Below are 21,180 nucleotides of genomic sequence, written 5' to 3' on the forward strand. Positions count from 1 at the left end.
CGACTTTCAAGTATCCTTTCTAATAAAAAATCAAGATAGTAAAAAATAATGGGAAGATTTTTAACTACAGTTTTAAATTAAAATTTTAATTACAATTTTAATTCCTCTAATGGATAACCATATAATCTACTTCTACCCACACTTTGATATTCCTTTCATCCCTGATATTGGTCATTTGAGTTTTCTTTCTCCATTTTTTTCCTCCTTTTTAAAATTAATTAATTACTTTATTTACTTTTGGGTGCGTCAGGTCTCCGCCGCTGCGCGCGGGCCCCCCCCCACCCAGCTGCAGTGAGCAGGGGCCACTCCTTCGTTGCAGTGTGCAGGCTCCTCACTGTGGCGGCCTCTCCCACTGCGGAACACGGGCTCTAGGCACGCAGGCTTCAGCAGTTGTGGCACGGGGGCTCAGTAGCTGTGGCTCATGGGCTCTAGAGCGCAGTCTCAGTAGTTGTGGCACACGGACTTAGTTGCTCCGCGGCATGTGGGATCTTCCCGGACCAGGGCTTGAACCCATGTCCCCTACATTGACTGGTGGATTCTTAACCACTGCGCCACCAGGGAAGCCCTAAGTTTTCCTTCTCTCTTATTAGGGCTTGTTATGGTATAGCAATTTTATTAATTTTTTCAAAGAACCACCCTTAGTTTAATTTATTTTCTCTCCTTTTTATCCATTTTCTATTTTATTGACTTCCATTCTTATTTCCTTCCCTCTACTTTTTATTTTTTATTTTTTGGTTAAGGTAGAAACTTAGATCATCGATTTTAAATTCTTTTTCTTTTGTATATAAGCATATAAAGATGTACATTTCCAAGCAATGAATTAGCTCTTCCTATATTCTGATATGTTATGCTTTAATTATCAATCAGTTAAAATGATTTCTAAATTTCCTTATGATTTTCTTTTTGATCGTGGCTTATTTAAAATACGTTGTTTAATTTCCAAATATTTATGGATTTTTGAGATATATTGATATATCCATATATACATGTATAATATATATCCCAGATATACATTCCAGAATTCTATTTAAAGGTTGTTGTAATCAGAGAATATATTCTATAGAATCTCAAGCCTTTTAAACACATTCAGACTTGTTTTATGGTCCAATATATGGTCATCTTGGTGAATGTTCCATGGGCATATAAAAAGAACGTATATTCTTCAGGTACAGGCATACTTTGTTTTATTGTGTTTCACAGATATTGCGTTTTGTACAAATTGAAGGTTTGTGGAAAACCTGTGTCAAGTGAGTTTACTGGTGCCATTTTTCCAACAGCACTTGCTCACTTTGTGTCACTATGTCACACTTTAACAATTCTCATAATATTTCAAAATTTCTCATTATTATTATATTATGATACCATTGTCATGGTATCTGTGATCTCTGATGCTACTACTGCAAAAAGATTATGACTCCCTGAAGGCTCAGATGATGGTTAGCATTTTTTAGCAATAAAAAATTATTTTTAAATTAAGGTATATATAGTTTTTTTAGACATAATGCTATTACACACTTAGCAGACTACAGTATAGTGTAGACATAACTTTTATATGCACTGGGAAACCAAAAAAATTGTGTGACTCACTTTATTGTGGTGGTCTGGAACTGAATCCACAATATCTCTGAGGTATGCTGTATCAGATGTAGTGTTTTATACATGCCAAACAGGTTAAGTTGATTGATAGTGTTTTTCAAATCTTTTATGTACTTACTGGATTTTTGTTTTTTGGTCTAGTTGTTTTATCAATTATTGAGAGAGGAGTGACAAAATCTTTATTCTGGATTTATTTCTCTAGTTAGTTCTGTCAATTTTTCCTTCAAAATTTTGTTCTTCTATCAGGTGTATTCATAGGATTGTATGTCTTCTTGATGAATAAATGCTTTTATGATCATGAAATCTCTCTGGTAATACTCTTCATCCTGAAGTCTACTTCATTTAATAATAATACAGCCATATCAGGGTATTGTTTTGTTGGCTTAGTGCTGGTATACCTTTTCCTGTACTTTTACTTTTAACCTGTCTGTGTCTCTATACTCAAAATGTGTCTCCTGTAAACAGCATATAGTTGAATCTTGCTTTTTTGTAATTATTGAGATGGTTTGCTTTATGGTTTGTTATCATCTATTTCTTTTCTATTTTTTTATTCCTCTTTTCTTCCCTTTCACCTTTTTAAAAAAATTATTAATCAAGTATTTCTTGGTACACCATTTTATTTCCTTTAATGGACTTTCACCTATAATATTTCATTTTAATTTCTTAGTGACAGCTCTAAGGATTACAATATACATCCTTAAATGTCACAGTTGTAAGAGAGTTGAGCCACTTTAATCACTTTCAGATCTCTTTCAAGAGAACCTGCATAGCTGATTGGCAGCCACAGCTAACCATGTACCTTTGAATCTACCCATTGGGTTCTCTTTGCTTTCTCTCAAAGACTGGGCACTCTTGCCCAACATAGGACTTCTCTAACAGACAACCTTTGCTGGGAAACTCTCCATCAGCCTGGGCAAGACTTTCTCAGAACTGTGCTGCAGTGTGAGGCTCTTCCTACCCAATCCTTTCGCCCCTCTCCTTGAGCAGGTGTTAAGCCTGCATCATGAGGAGAAGGCTCTTCCCATCTGTGTGTCTTCCTTGTCTGACCTTCACAGGTGCTTCCCCAATAAACCTCCTGCATATCTAATTCCATCTTGATGTCTGTTTCTTAGAGGGCCCAAACCAACACAGATGGTATGAGTAGTGGGGTTTTAGGACCAGCCCATACTCACTTGGCTGGCAAGGATCTCCCTATCCTTAGCAGAATGTGGGACACATATAGTCACTGGCAGAAGATGGTAGTCCGATCCTTGCCTGGCAAGGATCTCCCCATCCTTAGCAGAATGTGGGACATATATAGTCACTGGCAGAAGATGGTGGTCCAATTCCTAAAGACTTCTCCAGGGGTGTCCTAGGGAAATGTCCTGGTAGAGGGAGACACCCTTACCAGTTTGATGTATAATGCACTTGAAAGGTAAGGGGAGAACAATACCTACAAGGACAGTGAAGTTGTCTAGTTACTAGTATTGATGACTTACAGAGAGACAATGAGAAAATAAGGGCAGTTAACAAAAGCAAAAGGTTAAATCTGAGAGACAGGGGGTCTCTTTGGTAGTGTATAAAGAGGCCTGCACCTCCTGAAGTGGAAAAGAGGACAAAACTGAGGAGCAGTGTCAGAGTTGACAGGGGTGCAGAGCTCAGAGACATTTAAATGCTCAGTCACTGTGGGTCTATTATGTTAATGGCAGGGCCCTGGCTGGGAAAACCTGGGACCCTGACGTGCAGGACAGGAGGATCTGGGTGGACGCTCCTAGGATTTTGGTTCCGCAGGTCCCTGAACCCTCAGAGCTTGCAGAGTAGAGCATCTCATCCCTCTGTAATAAGAGCTGGCACTTCCCACATGCAGGATGACATTGCAGAAGCTGCTCCCCACACTCTCTCCTCAGGAGTTGCCCCCACTTCTCCCCTGGTTATCAAGATAATAATCAGTGTTAAATCCCAGCTGGGTCTGATACAGGATGAAAGCGATTACATTTGGAAGAAGCTTCAAGAATTAAACAGCATGTCCTGGCAGGAGCCAGAGGAATATCTCTGGGACTACGATTGATCAAAGGGGCAGAAACATAAGACTGCATAAGCAAGAATTCATTGTCATGGAGGCACTTTCTCAGGACAAGGGATTGAACATCCTGTCAAGGACCCCATGGGATGAGGCAAAGTTGCTGCTAGAGTGGCTCCTAGAAGCCTGAAAAAATAATGAGCCAAGTGGAAATGCCTGAGTTGCCCTGGCATATGGTAGGGGAAGGAATAAAAAGGCCAAGGGAAGTTGGCATGCTGGAATTAAAAGAAAAAAAATATATATATATATAAAATATGAAGCCAAAATACCTACCAGATGCTTATGTTCCATGCGAGGGCCCAGAGGGCACCATGAACCACAGTCATCAGGTGCGTGCTGGTAAGAGGGGCAGCGGCATCACCCAGAAGTGCAGTGGTGGCTCTCGTCTGCATGCCAGGACTGAGGGTGGGAGAGGTGGTCAAAGAGCTGGGCTCCTTAATAGCCATGCATGGGGATGAGCCTCCCCTTCTCCAGTAAGAGGCTGGCCAGTGACATTTCACTGCTAGAATCAAGGGGGCTACAATTATTGTAATGACCAACCACGTAAGAGGGGCACTGAAGCTGACTTGACCTGTAGGGTATAGAGCATGGCGCCCCTAAGGGGCAAAATAGGCTGGTGATCAACAAAAGTACTGCTTAACATCTACAATTATAAGAAGGAAGAATGGAGAAGAGTGGCTTAGGACAATTGTCCCAATTAAAAAAGAAAAGTCACAATCCCTCATCCAGTTCCCCAACCTGAGCCAATTTTCAGATCCACAGTCCACTGACTGAAGAAGTAACCTAGTCCATAGGAGGAAGGACTCTGCATCACTGTAGGAAATGTATATTGTAATGATTCCTCTCTTCCTCCTCCAAAAGGACTATGGCCACTTATTTGGGTGAGTGTATACTGGGGAGAAAGAATGATCAGACATACTGAGGACTGCTGGAAACAGAAACCCAAAGCGTCATTATGTCTTCCATATTAAAGCAAGGATTTACAGAGACCAGAAAACAAATGGAGTCCTGTCTAACGTTCAGCTTATACTGAGTTCACTAGTTCTGTGGATCCACCCAGTAGTCATTTCCCTAGTTTTCAAGTGTACAGTAGGGATTGATATACTGGAAGTTGGATCTCCTCACTACCACCACCACATTGAATCTGTGGCTTGTGGGATAGGAGTTATCATAGTGAGAAGGCCAAGTGGAAGCCTTTGAAACTGTCCTCCCTCTGGTGAAGATAGTAAATCTAAAACAATACTGACTAGATATGACAACAAAAGCACAAGGAACAAAAGAAAAGAGAAACTGAACATCATCAAAACTTAAAATTTTTGTGCTTCAAAGGATACCATCAATAAATTCAAAAGACAACCCACAGAATGAGAGAAAATTTTTGCAAATCATGTATCTGACAAGGGACTTGTATCTAGAAATGTAAAGAACTATGACAACTCAATAACAAAAAGACAAATAATCCAATTATAAAATGGGCAAAGGATCTGACTAGACATTTCTCTAAAGAAAATATACAACTGGAAAATAAGCTCATGAAAAGATGCAAAACATCATTAACCATCAGGGAAATGCAGATCAAAACCACAATAAGATACCATTTCACACCCACTAGGAGGGCTGTGATAAAAAGTCAGATAATAACAAGTGTTGTCAAGGATGTGGAGAAGTGAGAACTCTCATACTCTGTTGGTGGGAATGTCAAACGGTAAAGCCACTTTGGAAAACATTTTGGCAGTTTCTCATTCGATGCAGCAATCCCACTCCTAGGTATATATACTCCCCAAATAAAAATATATGTCCACACAAAAACTTGCATACAAATGTTCATAGCACCATTATTCATAATAGTTAAAAAGTGGAAACAACTCAGATGTCCAACTGATGCATGAATATAGCGTGGTTAACCATATAATGGAATATTATTTGGCAATAAAAAGAAATTAAGTACTGATACATGCTATAACATGGTTGAACCTTGAAAACATTACACTTAGTGAAAGAAGCCAGATACAAAGGATCATATATTATATGATATCATTTATACGAAATGTCCAAAATAGGCAAATCTCTTTAAGAGGCTGAAAGTAGATTGGAGGTTGCCTGGGAAGAGGGGCAGACCCTGGGGGAAAATGAGGAGTGACAGATGGTGGGTATGGGGTTTCTTTTTGGGGTGATGAAAATGTTCTAAAATTGATTTTGGTGATGGTTGAACAACTCTGTGAATATACTAAAAACCACTGAATTGTACACTTTGAGTGGGTGAGTTGTATGTTATGTTAATTATATCTTAATAAAGCTGTTTAAAAAACAAACAAAAATACTGCAACCTAGTGGGAATGTCATAGATTTGTACCACCATTAAAGACCTAAAGGATGTAAGAGTGGTTCCTATAATATGCTCATTTAATTCTCCAGTCTGGTCCCTACAGAAACCAGATAATAGCCTCAATCACCTGCTGGTTCCTGGATACAAGGAGTCCAAGTGCCCTGGCAGCAGGTACAGACTGTGGTTCAATGGAACCCTTGATATGTCCCCTAGAAAGAGTGTGCTCCCTCTGGGGACTTGGACCTCTAACTCAGCAGAGCCCACAGTTCTAGAGACAGGAAGCACACAGTCCTCCAGTGGGTCTTTGGAAATGATGATAAGTGGGGCCCCTCCTTCTATTCCTTTGTTCCTGGACCGTGTATTCTTTCCATTGTGAACACAGCCTCATACTAGGTCTTTGGTTTAAATGATTAAACTGGCACCCCATCTTTACAGAGTATTGCCTCCATATTGGTGCTTCAGTTGTGCCTTCAGTAGGCCCTTCCAGTGCTCTATGAGGCTGCCTGCTTCTGGATGGTGTGGTAAATGCTGTGACCAATGGATCCCATGGTCATGGGCCCATTCTTGCACCTCCTTCTCTGTGGACTGGGTCCCCTGGAAGGATGAAATGTTGCATGGATTCCATCCCTATGAACACAAATTCTGTAAGCCTGCAGATAATTGTGCTGGCTGAGGTTCTGCAGATAGGAAAGGCAAACCCATGTCCACAGGTAATTTGAGGAAAAATTACTGGCCCTTTCAGAATGGAAGGCACCCAATTTAATAAACTTACCACAGAATGGCTATGATCATGAGGGTTAATGGTCTGCAGTTTTAATTTTCTTATAAAGTCTTTGGTCTGGTTTTGGTATCAGAGTAATGCTGGCCTCATGAATAAACTGGGAAATGTTCCTTCCTCTTCTAGTTTCAGTAAGACATTGCATAGAATTGGAATTATTTATTCCTTAAATGCGTGGTAGAATTCAACCAGTGGAACTACCTGGGCTCAAAGTCTTCTTTGTTGGATGGTTTTTAACTTCAAATGCAATCTCTTTAAGAGATATAGAACTTTTCAGGTAATTTATTTCTTATTAAAGTTTTGATGGGATATGTCTTTAAAGGAATTGGTCCATTTCATCTAAGTTATTGAATTTATGGGCACAGAATTGTTCATAATATCCCTTATTTTCCATTTAATGTCTGTTGGTTCTGTAATGATGCTACTTTCTAGTTTCTTCAGGTGGAACCTTAGATTAATGGTTCAAGACCTTTCTCCTTTTCTAATATAATTTAATGCTATATATTTTTCTCTAAGCATTGCTTTAGCTGCATCCTACAAATTTTGATTTTTTTTTTTTTTTTTTTACTTAAGTACAGTTGATTTACAATGTTGTGTTAGTTTCTGGTGTACAGCAAAGTGATTCATATATATATATTTTTTTTTTCTTTTTCATATTCTTTTACATTATGGTTTATTACAGGATGCTGAATATAGTTCCCTGTGCTATGTAGTAGGACCTTGTTTTTTATCTGTCTTATATATAGTAGTTTGTATCTGCTAATCCCAAACTCCTAATTTATCCCTCTTCCATCCTCTTTCCCCTTTGGTAACCACAAGTTTGTTTTCTATGTCTTTGAATCTGTTTCTATTTCGTAAATAAGTTTGTTTGTGTCATATTTTAGATTCCACACATAAATGATACCATATGGTATTTGTCTTTCTCTTTCTGACTTACTTCACTTAGTATGATAATCCCTAGGTCCATCCATGTTGCTGCAAATGGCATTATTTCATTCTTTTTTATGGCTGAGTAGTATTCCATTGTGTATATATATAACATCTTTATCCATTTGATGCTGTATTTTTATTTCATTCTGTTAAAATATCTTCTAATTCCCCTTGACAATTCTTACTTGACTCATGGATTACTTAGAAGTGTGTTGTTTAACTTCCAAATATTTGGGGATTTTTCAGATATTTTTGTGTTACTAATTTGTACTTTAATTCCATTATAATCAGAGACCATACTTTGCATGATTTAAATTTTTTTAATATTGTTGAGGTTTGGGTTTTGGCCCAGCGTACTCAGTAAATATTCCATGTGCAATTTTAAAGACCATGTGTTCTGCTGCTGTTGGGTGGAAAGTCTATAAATGTCAATTAAATAAAACTGATTTGATTGTGTTGTTCAGGACTTCTGTATCTTTACTGAATTTTTTGTCTACTTATCGTACCAATTACTGAGAGAAGAGTATTTAGTTTTCCAAGTATAATTCTCTATTTTTCCTCAGCTTAGAATACCTTTATCACACTGTCGTTCCTGAAGGATATTTTTGTTAGATATAGAATTTGGAGTTGACTATTCTTTTTTCTTTGCTACCTTAATTACACTGTTTCATCACAGTTTCTGATGAGAAATCCATAGTTATATGAATCATTGTTCCCATATACATAATATGTCATTGTCAATTTGAGAGCCCTCCTGGGAACCTGAAGTAAGTGCTGACTGGAGTTTGCTCTTATGGGATAGTGAGGCGGGGTGAGGAGGAAGGCAGGAATGTGAATGGAGGGTGTATAAGAAGAAATGTATCCACTTGTTGGTAGGCCTTCATCATCTCTTGCCTGGATCAGTGTATTTAACAAATGACTGGGGACCACCCTGGTGGCGCAGTGGTTAAGAATCCGCCTGCCAATGCAGGGGACATGGGTTCGATCCCTGGTCTGGGAAGACCCTACATGCTGTGGAGCAATTAAGCCCATGCACCACAACTACTGAGCCTGCATGCCATAACTACTGAAGCCCACGTGCCTAAAGCCCGTGCTTCACAACAAGAGAAGCCACCACAATGAGAAGCCTGTGCACTGCAACAAAGAGTAGCCCCCGCTCACCGCAACTAGAGAAAGCCTGTGTGCAGCAACAAACACCCAACACAGCCAAAAATAAATAAATAAATAAACAAATGACTGGAGAGACACAAATATTGCATCTTTAAAATCAAAATCTGCAAAATTTGAATAAGACTGTTCTCTAAATCAGAATTAAATTAGAATAAGATAATTCCAGGTTTACAATTATCCTTTACCTCTTCATTACCTTATATATGTTTTTCATAATAAGATAAATGGTTCCAGGGCCATGTCAAAATGGGGATACCTTGATTTAAGTCTTTTAAATTTTTACAAATTCTTATAAGATACATTTAAGAATACTGTAAGTGAGAACTTATCATTCTAACCTACTGAGAAAAATCTTTGTTGTTATAATGAAATAAAATGCATACTTACTCTGAATAATATTTCTTCATTCCATTTTGGATTCAAAGTCTAAAAGACAATAAACATATTATAACTAACTTTTTAATATTTTGTCATTTAAAAATAAAACAAAGTATATTTTTGAAAATTTTGAATACTGCTAAGTCTAACCTTTTTAATGGTTTTCGTTTGCACACTTGTAAAAACTCCATTCACTGGGTCATATAACGTCACTCTCACATAAGGATCACTGTTAAAATTTAAAAAAAAAAAGTTAATTGTTGCTTATTCCCAAACTCAGGTTACTCGAACTATAAAAATCACAGAATTTTCCTTGTTAACAATGTCTACAATTACTTCCTATGCTTAAAAGTAAGGGTTCCTTAGGCAGGGGTAAATCTTTGCATTTTGTTAAAAAGCTGAAATACCATGTTAGTGAAATAGACAAAGAATTAGAAAGAAAAACTTTTAATCACAATTTAATGATTTCCAACCTCTTAAGATTTTTGAAATTTTGTTTTATCTTTATTACATGTCTTCCTCTTTTGGGTTAAGAAGGTTGATTCAATGATTCTCAAGAATAGCTTTGCAAGACCTCAGGTTGTTCCAAGTTATCTCATGGGTATAAACTCTTTTTACAAAATAAAGGCGAAGTGCTTCAGTTCAAAATAATTATATGACATGTAACCCCTTGTACAAAGAGACATGGAGAAGGAAAACCTTGTGATATTTAGGTTTGCAAAGCAAAAGACTTTAGACATTTTACTTGTCCATGGTCAAATTTCTCGCATTTCTCTTGGGGATCCCAAGTACCCACCATTCTCCACCACAAACTCCCTCCTCCCATTTCCTTATACAACCTTACCTCTTACTTTAATTGACAAAAATCAAAGTCATCGTAATACTCCCAACATTCTGGTATTTATCAGAGCCCATCTTACCCCTAACCTCAGTGATGCAGGTATTTCACCCAATTGCCCTTGTCCAGTTTCCTCCCACTTCCTCTGGAACCTTACGTCATCTATTTTGACTTCTCCCTTTTATATCTCCAGCTTTTCTTTGACCTAGGTTTTTCCAGTCATAGAAATGTTATTAAACTCCCCCACTCCTTGACTCTCTTTCCTGCCTCCAGCAAAGCAAACTAGATTTCTTTTCTTTCTGTCTCAAACTTTCCAAGAGAATAATCTGTAATAATAATAACAACAACTAACACTTATATAGCAATTACTCTGTGTCAGGCACTGTTCTAAACAGTTTATATATATTAAATTTTGGAAACCTTATAACGACCTATGAGGTAGGTATGATTATTATCTCTATTTTACACAGAGAGGTAAGTCAACTCATCCCAGATCACACAGCTAAGAAGCGGAAAAGCAAGAACTGAAACTCAAGCACCTGGCTCCAGAGGCCCTGCGCTTAACCGTGATGGCATACGACCTCCCTTTCTTCATTTCCTCAGCTCCCAGTGCTCTTCACAGCCCTATAATCTGGTTTCCACCTCTTTCCTTCAGACCCATTCCTTGAAAAGTCACCAATCTTGCTAAAACAATAGACACTTTCTAAGCACTTATTTTACTGGTCCTCTGTAGGTTTGATAATACTGACCACTTCCTCTTTGAAACTCATCTCGTTTAGCTTTCATGACACAAGTCCCTTCTGGTTCTCCCTTTTGTTCTCTCTACATATTTCCTTCACAATCTCATCCATGGTTTTAACAACTAACTATATCCTCTCAAATATAAATATAAAACATAAATATAAATATAAATATATATTCCTGATCTCACCACCCAGCTAGACACTTCCACCTGGATAGTCCACAATGTCTGTTCAAGAGTTTTGCCTATTTTTAATTGGCCATTTTATCATATTATTATTGAGTTGTAAGAGGTCTTTATATACTGTGAATTAAAGGCCTTTGTCAGATATATGTTTTGAAAACATTTTCTCCCAATCTGTGGCTTGCCTCTTCCCTTCCTTAACTGTGTCTTTCAAACAACAAAAGTTTTTAATTCTGATGAAGTCTGTTTCAACATTTTTCTTTCTAAATTTTAGGTTCATATTTTTTGAGTCCCATTCAAGAAATTGCTGTGTAACTCAGTAGAGCAAATATTTTCTCCTATGTCTTCTTCTAGAATTTATTAATTTTAGCTCTTATTAATTTTCTATATTATGTGTGATAAGGAAAGAGCTTCATTTTGTTCCATATAGATAACCAGTTGTTCTAGTATCATGTACTTAAAAGACTATCCTTTCTGTTGAATTACCTTAATGCTTAAAGCAACTGACCAAATACATGTATATGTGTATGTGTGTGTGGGGGGGTGTGTACTTCCGCACTCTTTATTCTAGTCCACTGAACAATATATCTGTTCTCATGCCAATGCTACTTTGTCTTGATTACCTATAGCTGTATAGAAAGTCTTGAACTTATGTAGCATAAGTTCTCCACCTATGTTCTTCTTTTTCAAAATTGTTTTGGCTATTCTATGTCCTTTGACTTTCCATAACAATACTGGAATCAGCTTATCCATTTCTCCAAAAAAAAAAACATGGCTGGGATTTTGATTGGGATTGAGCGAAACCTATTCAATTTGGAGAGAAATACAACTCTAACAATAATGAATCTTCCAATCCATGAATATGAAAATATTTATCCATCGATTTAGATCTTCAATTTCGCTCAGCAATGTTTTATAGTTTTCAGTGTACAGTGCTTGCAAATCTTTTGTTAAATTTATTTCTAAGTTTTTAATTTTTATATTATTGTAAACAGAGATTTAAAAAATTCATTTTCCAATTGTTAATTGACTGATAGGATATAACAATATGACTAATTTTGGTACACTGGCTTTGTATCTTGTGGCCTTATATTTTAGTTCTAGCAGTTTCTCTGAGATTCCTTAGGGTTTTCTATGTACATGATCAGACAGTCAACAAATAAAAAGTTTCTTCCTTTTCAGTCTGCATTATTTTTATTTCTTTTCCTAGTCATATTACTTGGCTAGGACATCCAGTACAGTGTTGAACAGAATGTGAGAGCAGACAACGCTTCTTATTCCTGAGTTTACGTTTAAGCATTCAGACTGTCATCACTGGGCATGATGTTAGCTATTGTCTTTCTCACAGAAAACCTTAATAATGTCTAGAACTCCCATCTATCCCTAGTTTGCTAAGACTTTGTGTCATGATTGGGTATTGAATTTTGTCAGATGCTTTTTTTGTTTTTATTGAAATGATGTTTTTCTTTTATTCTATTAATATGGTATATTACATTGATTAATTTTCATATGTTAAACTAATTCTGCATTTTATTATTAGTTTGTTGAGAGTTTTTATCATAAAAGGGTGTTGAATGTTGACAAATGTACTTTCTACACCTATTGAAATGATCATGCATTTTTTTCCTTCTGTGCTATATTAATGTGATGATTTACAGTGGTTGACTTTTTTCAAATGTTGAACAAAGCTTATATTCATAGCAAAAATCCCACCTGATCAAATATTGCTATATATGGTTCAATATAGGGCTACTGAAGTTTTCTATTTCTTCTGTGATCAATTTTGGTAATTTCTATCTTTCAAAGATTTTGTCTACTTCATTTAAGTTGTGCATGATTCTTTATTGGCATGAAGTTGCGCACAGTGTTCCCTTTCTGTCTTTTTCATTTCCATAGGGTCTATAGCAATGCCTCTGCTTTTGTTCCCATTATGGTAATTAGTGCCTTCTCTCTTTTTTGCTCTTGATCGGTCTAGCTTGAAGTTTAAAATTTTTATTGATCCCTTCAAGGAATGAGCTTTTCATTTCAATGATTTTTTCCTATCACTGTCCATTTTCTATTTCACTAATTTCTGCCCTTATCATTATTTCCTTCCTTCTACTTACTTTGGAATTAATTTGCTCTTCTTTTTCTGATTTCTTAATCTCAGAACTCAAGTCATTCATTTAGATCTTACTCCTTTTCTAAGTTAAGCATTTTAAAACTATAAATTTTCCTCTAATACTTTAGCTGCATCTCACAAATTTTGATGTTGCTATATTTTAATTTCATTCAGTTCAAAATGTTTTCTAATTTATCTTTTGATTCCTTCTTTGACCTATAAACAAAACAAAGTGTATTGTTTTATTTCCAAATATTTTGGATGTTATTGGTTTCTAACGTAATTCCACTGTTATCAGAGAACATCTCTATATGATTTCAATCTTTTCTAAATTCTTGAGACTTGTGCTATGGTCTTACACATCGTCTATATTGGTGAATGTACCATATGCCCTTGAAAATAATGTAAATTTTGCACTTGTTTAATTTACTGTTTTATTGTCCAGCATAATATGGCAGACAGACTCTAGGGTGGCTTCTTTTATCCCCACCTCCTAATGTTCATGCCTTTTGTGTTCCCCTCCTCGTAAATGTGGGAAGGATTGTGTATTCTAACCAATAATTACATCAAAAGTGACAAAATGTATGTGGTTACATTACAAAAGATTGTAACCCATCTTGCTAGGAGACTTTCTCTCCTCTGATAGCTTTGAAGAAGCAAGCTGCTATCCTGTGAGCTGTCATATGAAGAAGGCCATGTGACAAGAAACTTAGGGTGGCCTCTGGCTGACAGCCAGCAAAAAACTGAAGCCCTCAGTCTGAAAGAATTGAATGCTGCCAACAACCACATGAGCTTGGAAGTGTATGCTTCCCCAAACAAGCCTCAGATGAGACCATAGTCCTGGCCAATGCCTGATTGCAGATTTTCAAGACCTTGAAGCAGAGGACCCTGTTAAACCATGCACAGACTCTGTGACCCACAGAAACTATGAAATCATAAATATGTGTTCTTCTGAGCTGCTAAGTTTGAGGTAATTATAGTTGTGCAGCAATCGATAAATAATGTGAATATACCATGTGCACTTGAAAAGAATGTGTATTTGGTGGTTGTTAGGAAGTGTTCTTGGCATCAAAGTTCATAATATTGTTCAACTTACTGTTTTTGTTGTTTTTTTTAATCTTGTTTTATTAACTGCTGAGAGAGAGCTAATGTTTCCAACTATGATTGTGGAATTTTTTCTCTCTCCCTCTAATTCTGTCAACTTTTGCTTCATATATTTTCAAGTTCTCTTGACAGGAACATACAACTTTATGATTGTTTTATCTTCTTGATGAATTTATTCTTATATTGTTGTGAAATATCTGGAAATAATTTTTGTGTTGAAATCTATTTTATCAGATATTAAAATATCCACTTCAGTCTTCACATGCTTGTTTGTATGGCTATGCATCCCTTCTCTTTCAACTTACCTGTGTCTTTATATTTTAAGTGCATCATTTATAGACAGCATTTAGTTGGGTCTTCTTTTTCAATCCATTCTAATAACTTCTACCTCATATTCACCTTAGTCCATTAATGTTTAATGTAATTATTGTTATGATTAGATTTAGGTGTATCAAATTATTACTAGTTTTCTATTCTTCCCTTTCCCCTTTCTCTCTCTCTTTTTTGATCATTTGTTCTTTTCCTGGCCTTTTGTTTAACTATTTTATTTTTTCAAGAATTTCATTTTTAAATTTCTATTGCTTTTTAATCTATAATTCTTTACATTATTTTTTAGTGATTTATCTAGGTATTACAATATACATGCTTACTTTTTATTCCACTTACACTTAATATAGTACACTCTACTAAAAAGGTTCATAATGCATACCATCCCTGTCCTTTATGCTATAGTTGTTATATGTATTCCATCTATGAGACAGTACAAAACAGTAAGTTGTGATATAAACAGGCATATGTTTTTTCTAAAAAATTATGATGAAAAGAGCAAAAAGTCTTTCATATGTTTCTAGATATTTACCATTTCTGATGCTCTTCATTCCTTTCTGTGGATCTGAGTTTCCATCTGATATCTACCTCTTTAGCTGGGAGAATTTCCTTTAGCTTTTATTATAGTGCAGGTCTGCCAATGACAAAGTCTCATAGTTTTCTTTTATCTGAAAATGTTATTTTTTCATCATCCTGAAGAATATTTTCACTGAATATAGTAGAGAACTCTAGATTGACAGCTATTCTATTGTTCCATTTTCTTCTGGCCTCCATAGTTTATGGTGAGAAGTTAGTACTCAACTGAATTATAAGTCCCTTGTATGTAATTTGTCATTTTCTGAGTTTCTTCTGTCAGAATTTTTCTTTATATTTTGTTTTCAACAGCTCGACTATTATGTGCCTCAGTATGTTCTTCTCAGTGTTTATCCTGCTTGGTGTTTTTTGGTACTATAAACTTGTGTCATTCATCAAATTTGGAAAAAATTTGGCCATTATTTCTTCAAACAACATTTTGCCTCATTCTCTCTCCTCTATTTCTAGGACTCCAAGTACATGTATGTTACACTGTTCGATATTATCTAACAAGTCCCTGAGGCTCTGTTCATTTAAAAAAAATTTTAGATCTTTGTTTCTCTCTCATCTCCGGTTGGGAAATCATTTCTATTGATCTATCTTTAAGTTCAATTAATTTTTCCTCGTCATCTCCATTCTGCTGTTAATTTCATCCAAGAATTTTAATTTCAAATATTATATTTTTCAGTTCTAGAATTTTCATTTTTTATGGTTTCTATTTCATTCCTGAGATTTTCAATCTTTTGACTTATTGTGAGCATATGTTCTTTTCTCTACTGAGAATGTGTTTCATTTTCCTGGCTTTTTATAAATTATATAGCTTTGGATTATATCTTAGATATTATAAATGTTAAATTATGGAGACTGTGGATACTGTACTTTCTCTTTGATGAGAATTTGTTTGTTTTTATCATGTAATTAATTATCTTACTTGGACAAGAACCACAAGCTCTGTTTCTTGGGCAGCAACCCTGATCTCTGTTCAGATCTTTTGTCCTCCAATGAGTTGTTTGAATCTGCTATCATATGTGTGATTCAGGGTCAGCCAAAAATGTCAGTGGACATACTTTGGGAATTTCCTCTCCAGTTCTTTCCCTTCCAGAATCCCCACCATTGTCATGTTTTCTTCAGAGTATGTCTTCTGATTTCCCAGGCTATGAATATTATAATTTTTCCATGTTCTGATTCCATGTGGCCTCAGACTAATTCATAAAATTGGAGACTCACTCAGTACAACTCCACACCTCCAAACATGGACTCTCCACTAGACTCTCTACCTGCTCTGTTCGCTCTCCACTGCCTTTAATTTGCTGGTTTTTATAATATGTTCACAGTTTATGGTTGTTATCTGCAAAAGGATTCATCTGTTAGAATTTTACTGATTCTCAGAAACAGAACTCAATAATGTATCTTATAACTACCACTCTCAGTTATACCTTTGCCTAAGTTCACAAACTCTGCAATTCAGATGTCAAGGAATTTAGTAAACCACCAACTAGAAACATTATTCTACCTCATACAACAGCTTACTAATAATATTACTCAATTTTTCATCTAACCAAAGTTTGGAAAAAAACTAATAAATACAAAGTTTTAAAATTACAACCCAACTTCTTACACTTACCTGGCTCCCAAGATATCCTTTTTGGCAAGGCCTATTCCAGCTATAACTTTTACCCTCACAATTCGGGACGTTTCCTAAAATATAAAAATTTATATTTTATTTTCATATATTTATAACTTACTCAAGACACATTATATATATGTGTGTATGTGTGTGTGTGTATATGTGTGTGTGTGTGTATATATATATATATATATATAAAATAAGGTAACAGGATATTAAAATTAACTGGAAGAATCTTTTTCAGGAATTAATTTGATTAAAAGCTATATAAAGGAAAATAAAAACTATATTGTTATTTGTAATGACTTGATTATCTACAAAGAAAAACCAAAAAAGCTAGAGACAAATTGTTATAATGAGTAAGGATTTATCATTGCTTCCAAGAAAATCTAAAGCCAAATTATTGGAACTGATATAGATTTATCATTGTTGCTAGGTACAGGATAACACAAAATACAGAGTTCATAATCATTTGTAATAATTACTTAGGTAATTATTTTAAAAATCCCATTCAATAAACTATATATTAAATAAAACTATAATGTATTGATATTTTAATGTAGGAAACATTAAATTTCTTGGGTATCATAATAGTATTATGAGGTTTTATATAAGAATGTCTTACTTTTAAGAGATACATATTGAAGTATTTAGGGACAAAGTAAGATAAAGTCTGCAACTTACTCTTAAATGTCTCAGCAAATAAAAAGTTGAACATGAGCGTATGTGTGTGTGTATGGAAATAAAAGGAATAAGCAAAATGTTACCAATTTATGGATTTAGCTGATGGGTAATCAAGTGTTCATTATACTATTCTTTTTATTGTTTCATAGATTTGAAATTTTTCAAATAAAAAGGTGGGTAAAAAAATACTATAAAACAGAATGCACATTTAAAAAATTCACAAGTAAGCAAAACTGTTAGATACACTGAAATAAAATTAATAAAAGTCAAAAACCTTCACGGATAAAATTTGTAAATTATTGAAGAAAATTAGAAAAATATAAATAAATGAAGAAATTCACTGTGTTCATGGAAGTAAATATTTAATATTATTATCTGTTTTCTCCAAAGTAAATTATAAATTCAATACAATTTCAACTCCCCTCCTTGAATTATTTCATAGATCTTAACAAATGATTCTAAAATTCATAGGGAAAAGTGAGAATGAGTAAAGAGGTAAATTATAGCATTTGATCACTATCTTATACTATATCTAAAGACAAATTGCAGATACATCAAATTCTAAAAGTGAAAAAGAAAACTTTAAAAATTTCATAGGATACTTTAGAATATTTCTGACATTGGAGTAGGAAAGGATTAAAAAAATACAAACTTTAATGGAAAAAATTGTTAGATTTGACACTAAAATTATGTTTATATATTTCATATGGAAAAAGATCCATGAACAAAATGAAAAGACAAGGGGACACACAGGGTGGAAATATCTAAAATATATACACCATGGACAAATTATGATTATCCAGATTATATAAAGAACTCCTAAAAGCCACTAAGTGAGGTTTAAACAACATAATACAAGAAATCATAGAGAATGGCCAATAAACACATGAAAAGATCCTCAATTTCACCAATAATAAAAGAGACCTCTAGTGTAAGTGCTGCCAAAGCAAGCACAAGAGAGAACTCTAATACACTGTTGGTGGGAGTATAAACTGAAGAATAATTTTGAAGAGATATTTGGCAATATCTACTAAAAGTTCTAAATCAATAACCCAGGAATTGCACTTTTAGATATAACCCCTAGATAAACTCTCACTCATGTACACAAGGCCATAAGTACAACAGTATTCACAGTAGCATTTATAAGATCAACAAATGTGAAATAAATGTTGCCCAATGGAGAGCAATCTAACTGATTTTACTCTAAAATTATTCCATCAGCCAGATGAATGGGGAAAAAATGTGGTATACACACACACACACAATGGAATACTACTCAGCCATAAAAAAGAACGAAATGTTGCCATTTTCAGCAACATGGGTGGACTTGCAGGGCATTATGCTAAGTGAAATAAGTCACACAGAGAAAGAAAAATACTGTTTGATATCACTTATATGTGGAATCTAAAAAAATACAACAAACTACTGAATAAAACAAAAAAGAAGCAGACAGATATAGAGAACAAACTAGTGGTTACCAGTGGGAAGAGGCAGGGAGGGGCAATATAAGAGTGTGGGGCACAGACTATTGGGTGTAAGATAGGCTCAAGGATGTATTGTACATCATGGGGAATATAGCCAATATTCTGTAATAATTAAATGGAAACTAACCTTTAAAAACTGTATAAAAATTTAAAAAATAATAAAATTATTCCATCAGCAAGTAGTAGGTCATATTCCTTTCTGAGGAGAGATCTGGGTGGGGGAAAATATACATATCATAGGGTATTTATTTCAATCTTCTTCCATTTCTAAATACTTAGACCCACCCTTACTCCTGGAGGTTTCATTGAATAAATATGATAACAGAAATATTCTATCAGCTCCAAAACTCAGATGACAAATTCAGACAACACAAAAATCCTTGACTAGAGATGCTAGATATTTTATAACTTTCCTCCATCACCAAATACAATTAAATATACAGCTGATCTTGCAAGTAAGAAGAGAAATCCTCAAGTATCAGAAATAAAGACAGAACTGAAAATCAGAGAGGAAAACATAAACTGAAATTTCAGTTTTCTGTGGGAATTGATTTCCAAAAATCTGAAGAGATTTACAGAACTACCATTTTTTTCCTGTAAGGTCATTGAATAATTAGGCCAATTAAAATATTCTATTGGACCTACAGCTGAATTCTCCTATACCAGTTGACTGGAAAGTGGCTATACTTTATAGTAGGACTGATTCTGAAAATCAGAAATCTTTTCTCTGATGACTTAATAAGTACATTTTTTTTCAAGTGGTAAAGTATAACCAAAGGTGTCCTCAGCAAATAATCTTACCTTTTCTAAGTGCAGACAAGTGTTTATAATTTATACATGACCTTAATTGAGGAAAGAAATTATCATACCCCTCTAAAAAAGTTAATCCATATTTGTGGAGCTCCTGACTTAAAAATCATCCGTGTTAGCCTCTACTGAAACTATCCCCCAGAAGTCTCCTGAAGAAAAATGTAGCAAGCATTAACTAAGAACAATTCCAGGGGATGATAACTTGCAGTCACAGACACATTTAACTTTTAAACTTTATCCTTGCACTTCCCACCACAAAGATGAGAACTACTTACTTCAGATGCTGTGGTTAAATGATGTAAAGCTACAGTGATTTAAGATTCTTTCAGAAAATTAAATAAGAAATGCCGCTTATTTGCGTATTTGCACTCATTTAACTTCATTTTAGAAATTTATGCTAGAAAATTGTCCAAACAGCTCTCTTCAATCACATCCATAAGCAGAGATCACATCTCACATCATCTTTGAAAATGAAAGAGAAGAACACGTATGTTGCAACTAGAGACCAAACTCTTAATTTTAGAATCATGATATCAAAAGTATTATTAACAGAATTCTGGATAGTACTCAAATGAGTAAAAAAGAAACAAAAATGAAACATCTTTTCCTTAATCAAAACAGAGACATTATCCTCAAGCAGATCAGGGCTCTTCACTAAAGCTGGAATCTTCCCCTTCCACTCACAAGACAGTTTTATTGATTTTTGAAAGCAAAATGGAAAGGTTGCAAATTGCAGGCAAAGATGTGTCATTTTCAGCCAAAACAAAAACCAAGGAAGTTCATTAGCAGGAAACATTCACTGAAAGAAATTCTAGAGGATGTACTTCAGGCAGAAAAAAAGTTATCACAGATGGAAAGTCAGAGGGGCAGGAAGAAATGAAGAAATAACAAGCAAAGAAAATGTTAACTACATGAGAAAAAAATTATAAAAAAATAATAGCAATGTTAATGATGATAATGATGATGATGATGATGATGTGTGTATGCTCACACAGGCATTTAGTGAGTTTCCATTCCACTTGGGATCCAATACAAAATCCTTAATAAATGGCCTTCAGGCCCTGCCTGACCGGGTTCTGCTCTCCTCTCCTCTACAGATTCACCTCCTGATACCATCCCTCTCTCTCCAACACTCTAGCCTTCTTTACGTTCCTCTCCATTTCATCTTTTACACATGCAGTTCTATTTACCTAGGAGGCTTTTTTCTTCCACTGCCTGGCTAACGCCTATCCATCCTTAGTCTGCTTCCTCAGCTTTTCCTCATACTCTCTCCCCTCCTCCATATAAGATTAATTCTTTTCTTTCCTGTTATATACTTTTATCTTACACTCCTTTTCCTTCAAAACATTAATAAAACATTGATGTGTGATTATATATTTAATGGCCCTCTCTCTCTCTAGGCTGTAAATTCAGTAAAGTCTGCTGTCCATCGTTATAGCCTCACAGCCTGACTCAAACACCTTACATATA

At 35.1% G+C, this 21,180-nt stretch overlaps 1 protein-coding gene across 1 annotated transcript in view; it reads right to left on the minus strand.

Moving 5' to 3' along the window:
* The window catches only part of NEDD4 (NEDD4 E3 ubiquitin protein ligase), a 147,567-nt gene that overhangs the window by 116,851 nt on the left and 9,536 nt on the right, over positions 1-21,180 (minus strand). Inside the window, exons 2-4 of the mRNA XM_082444960.1 lie at positions 16,730-16,803; positions 9,388-9,466; positions 9,247-9,285 (exon numbers count right to left, since the gene is read on the minus strand). Coding sequence (XP_082301086.1) covers positions 9,247-9,285; positions 9,388-9,466; positions 16,730-16,803 — 192 coding nt within the window. The remainder of the gene's footprint in view (positions 1-9,246; positions 9,286-9,387; positions 9,467-16,729; positions 16,804-21,180) is intronic.

The sequence above is a fragment of the Balaenoptera physalus genome (assembly GCF_965194825.1).
Source record: "Balaenoptera physalus genome assembly, chromosome: 2".
NCBI classification, from domain to species: domain Eukaryota; kingdom Metazoa; phylum Chordata; class Mammalia; order Artiodactyla; family Balaenopteridae; genus Balaenoptera; species Balaenoptera physalus.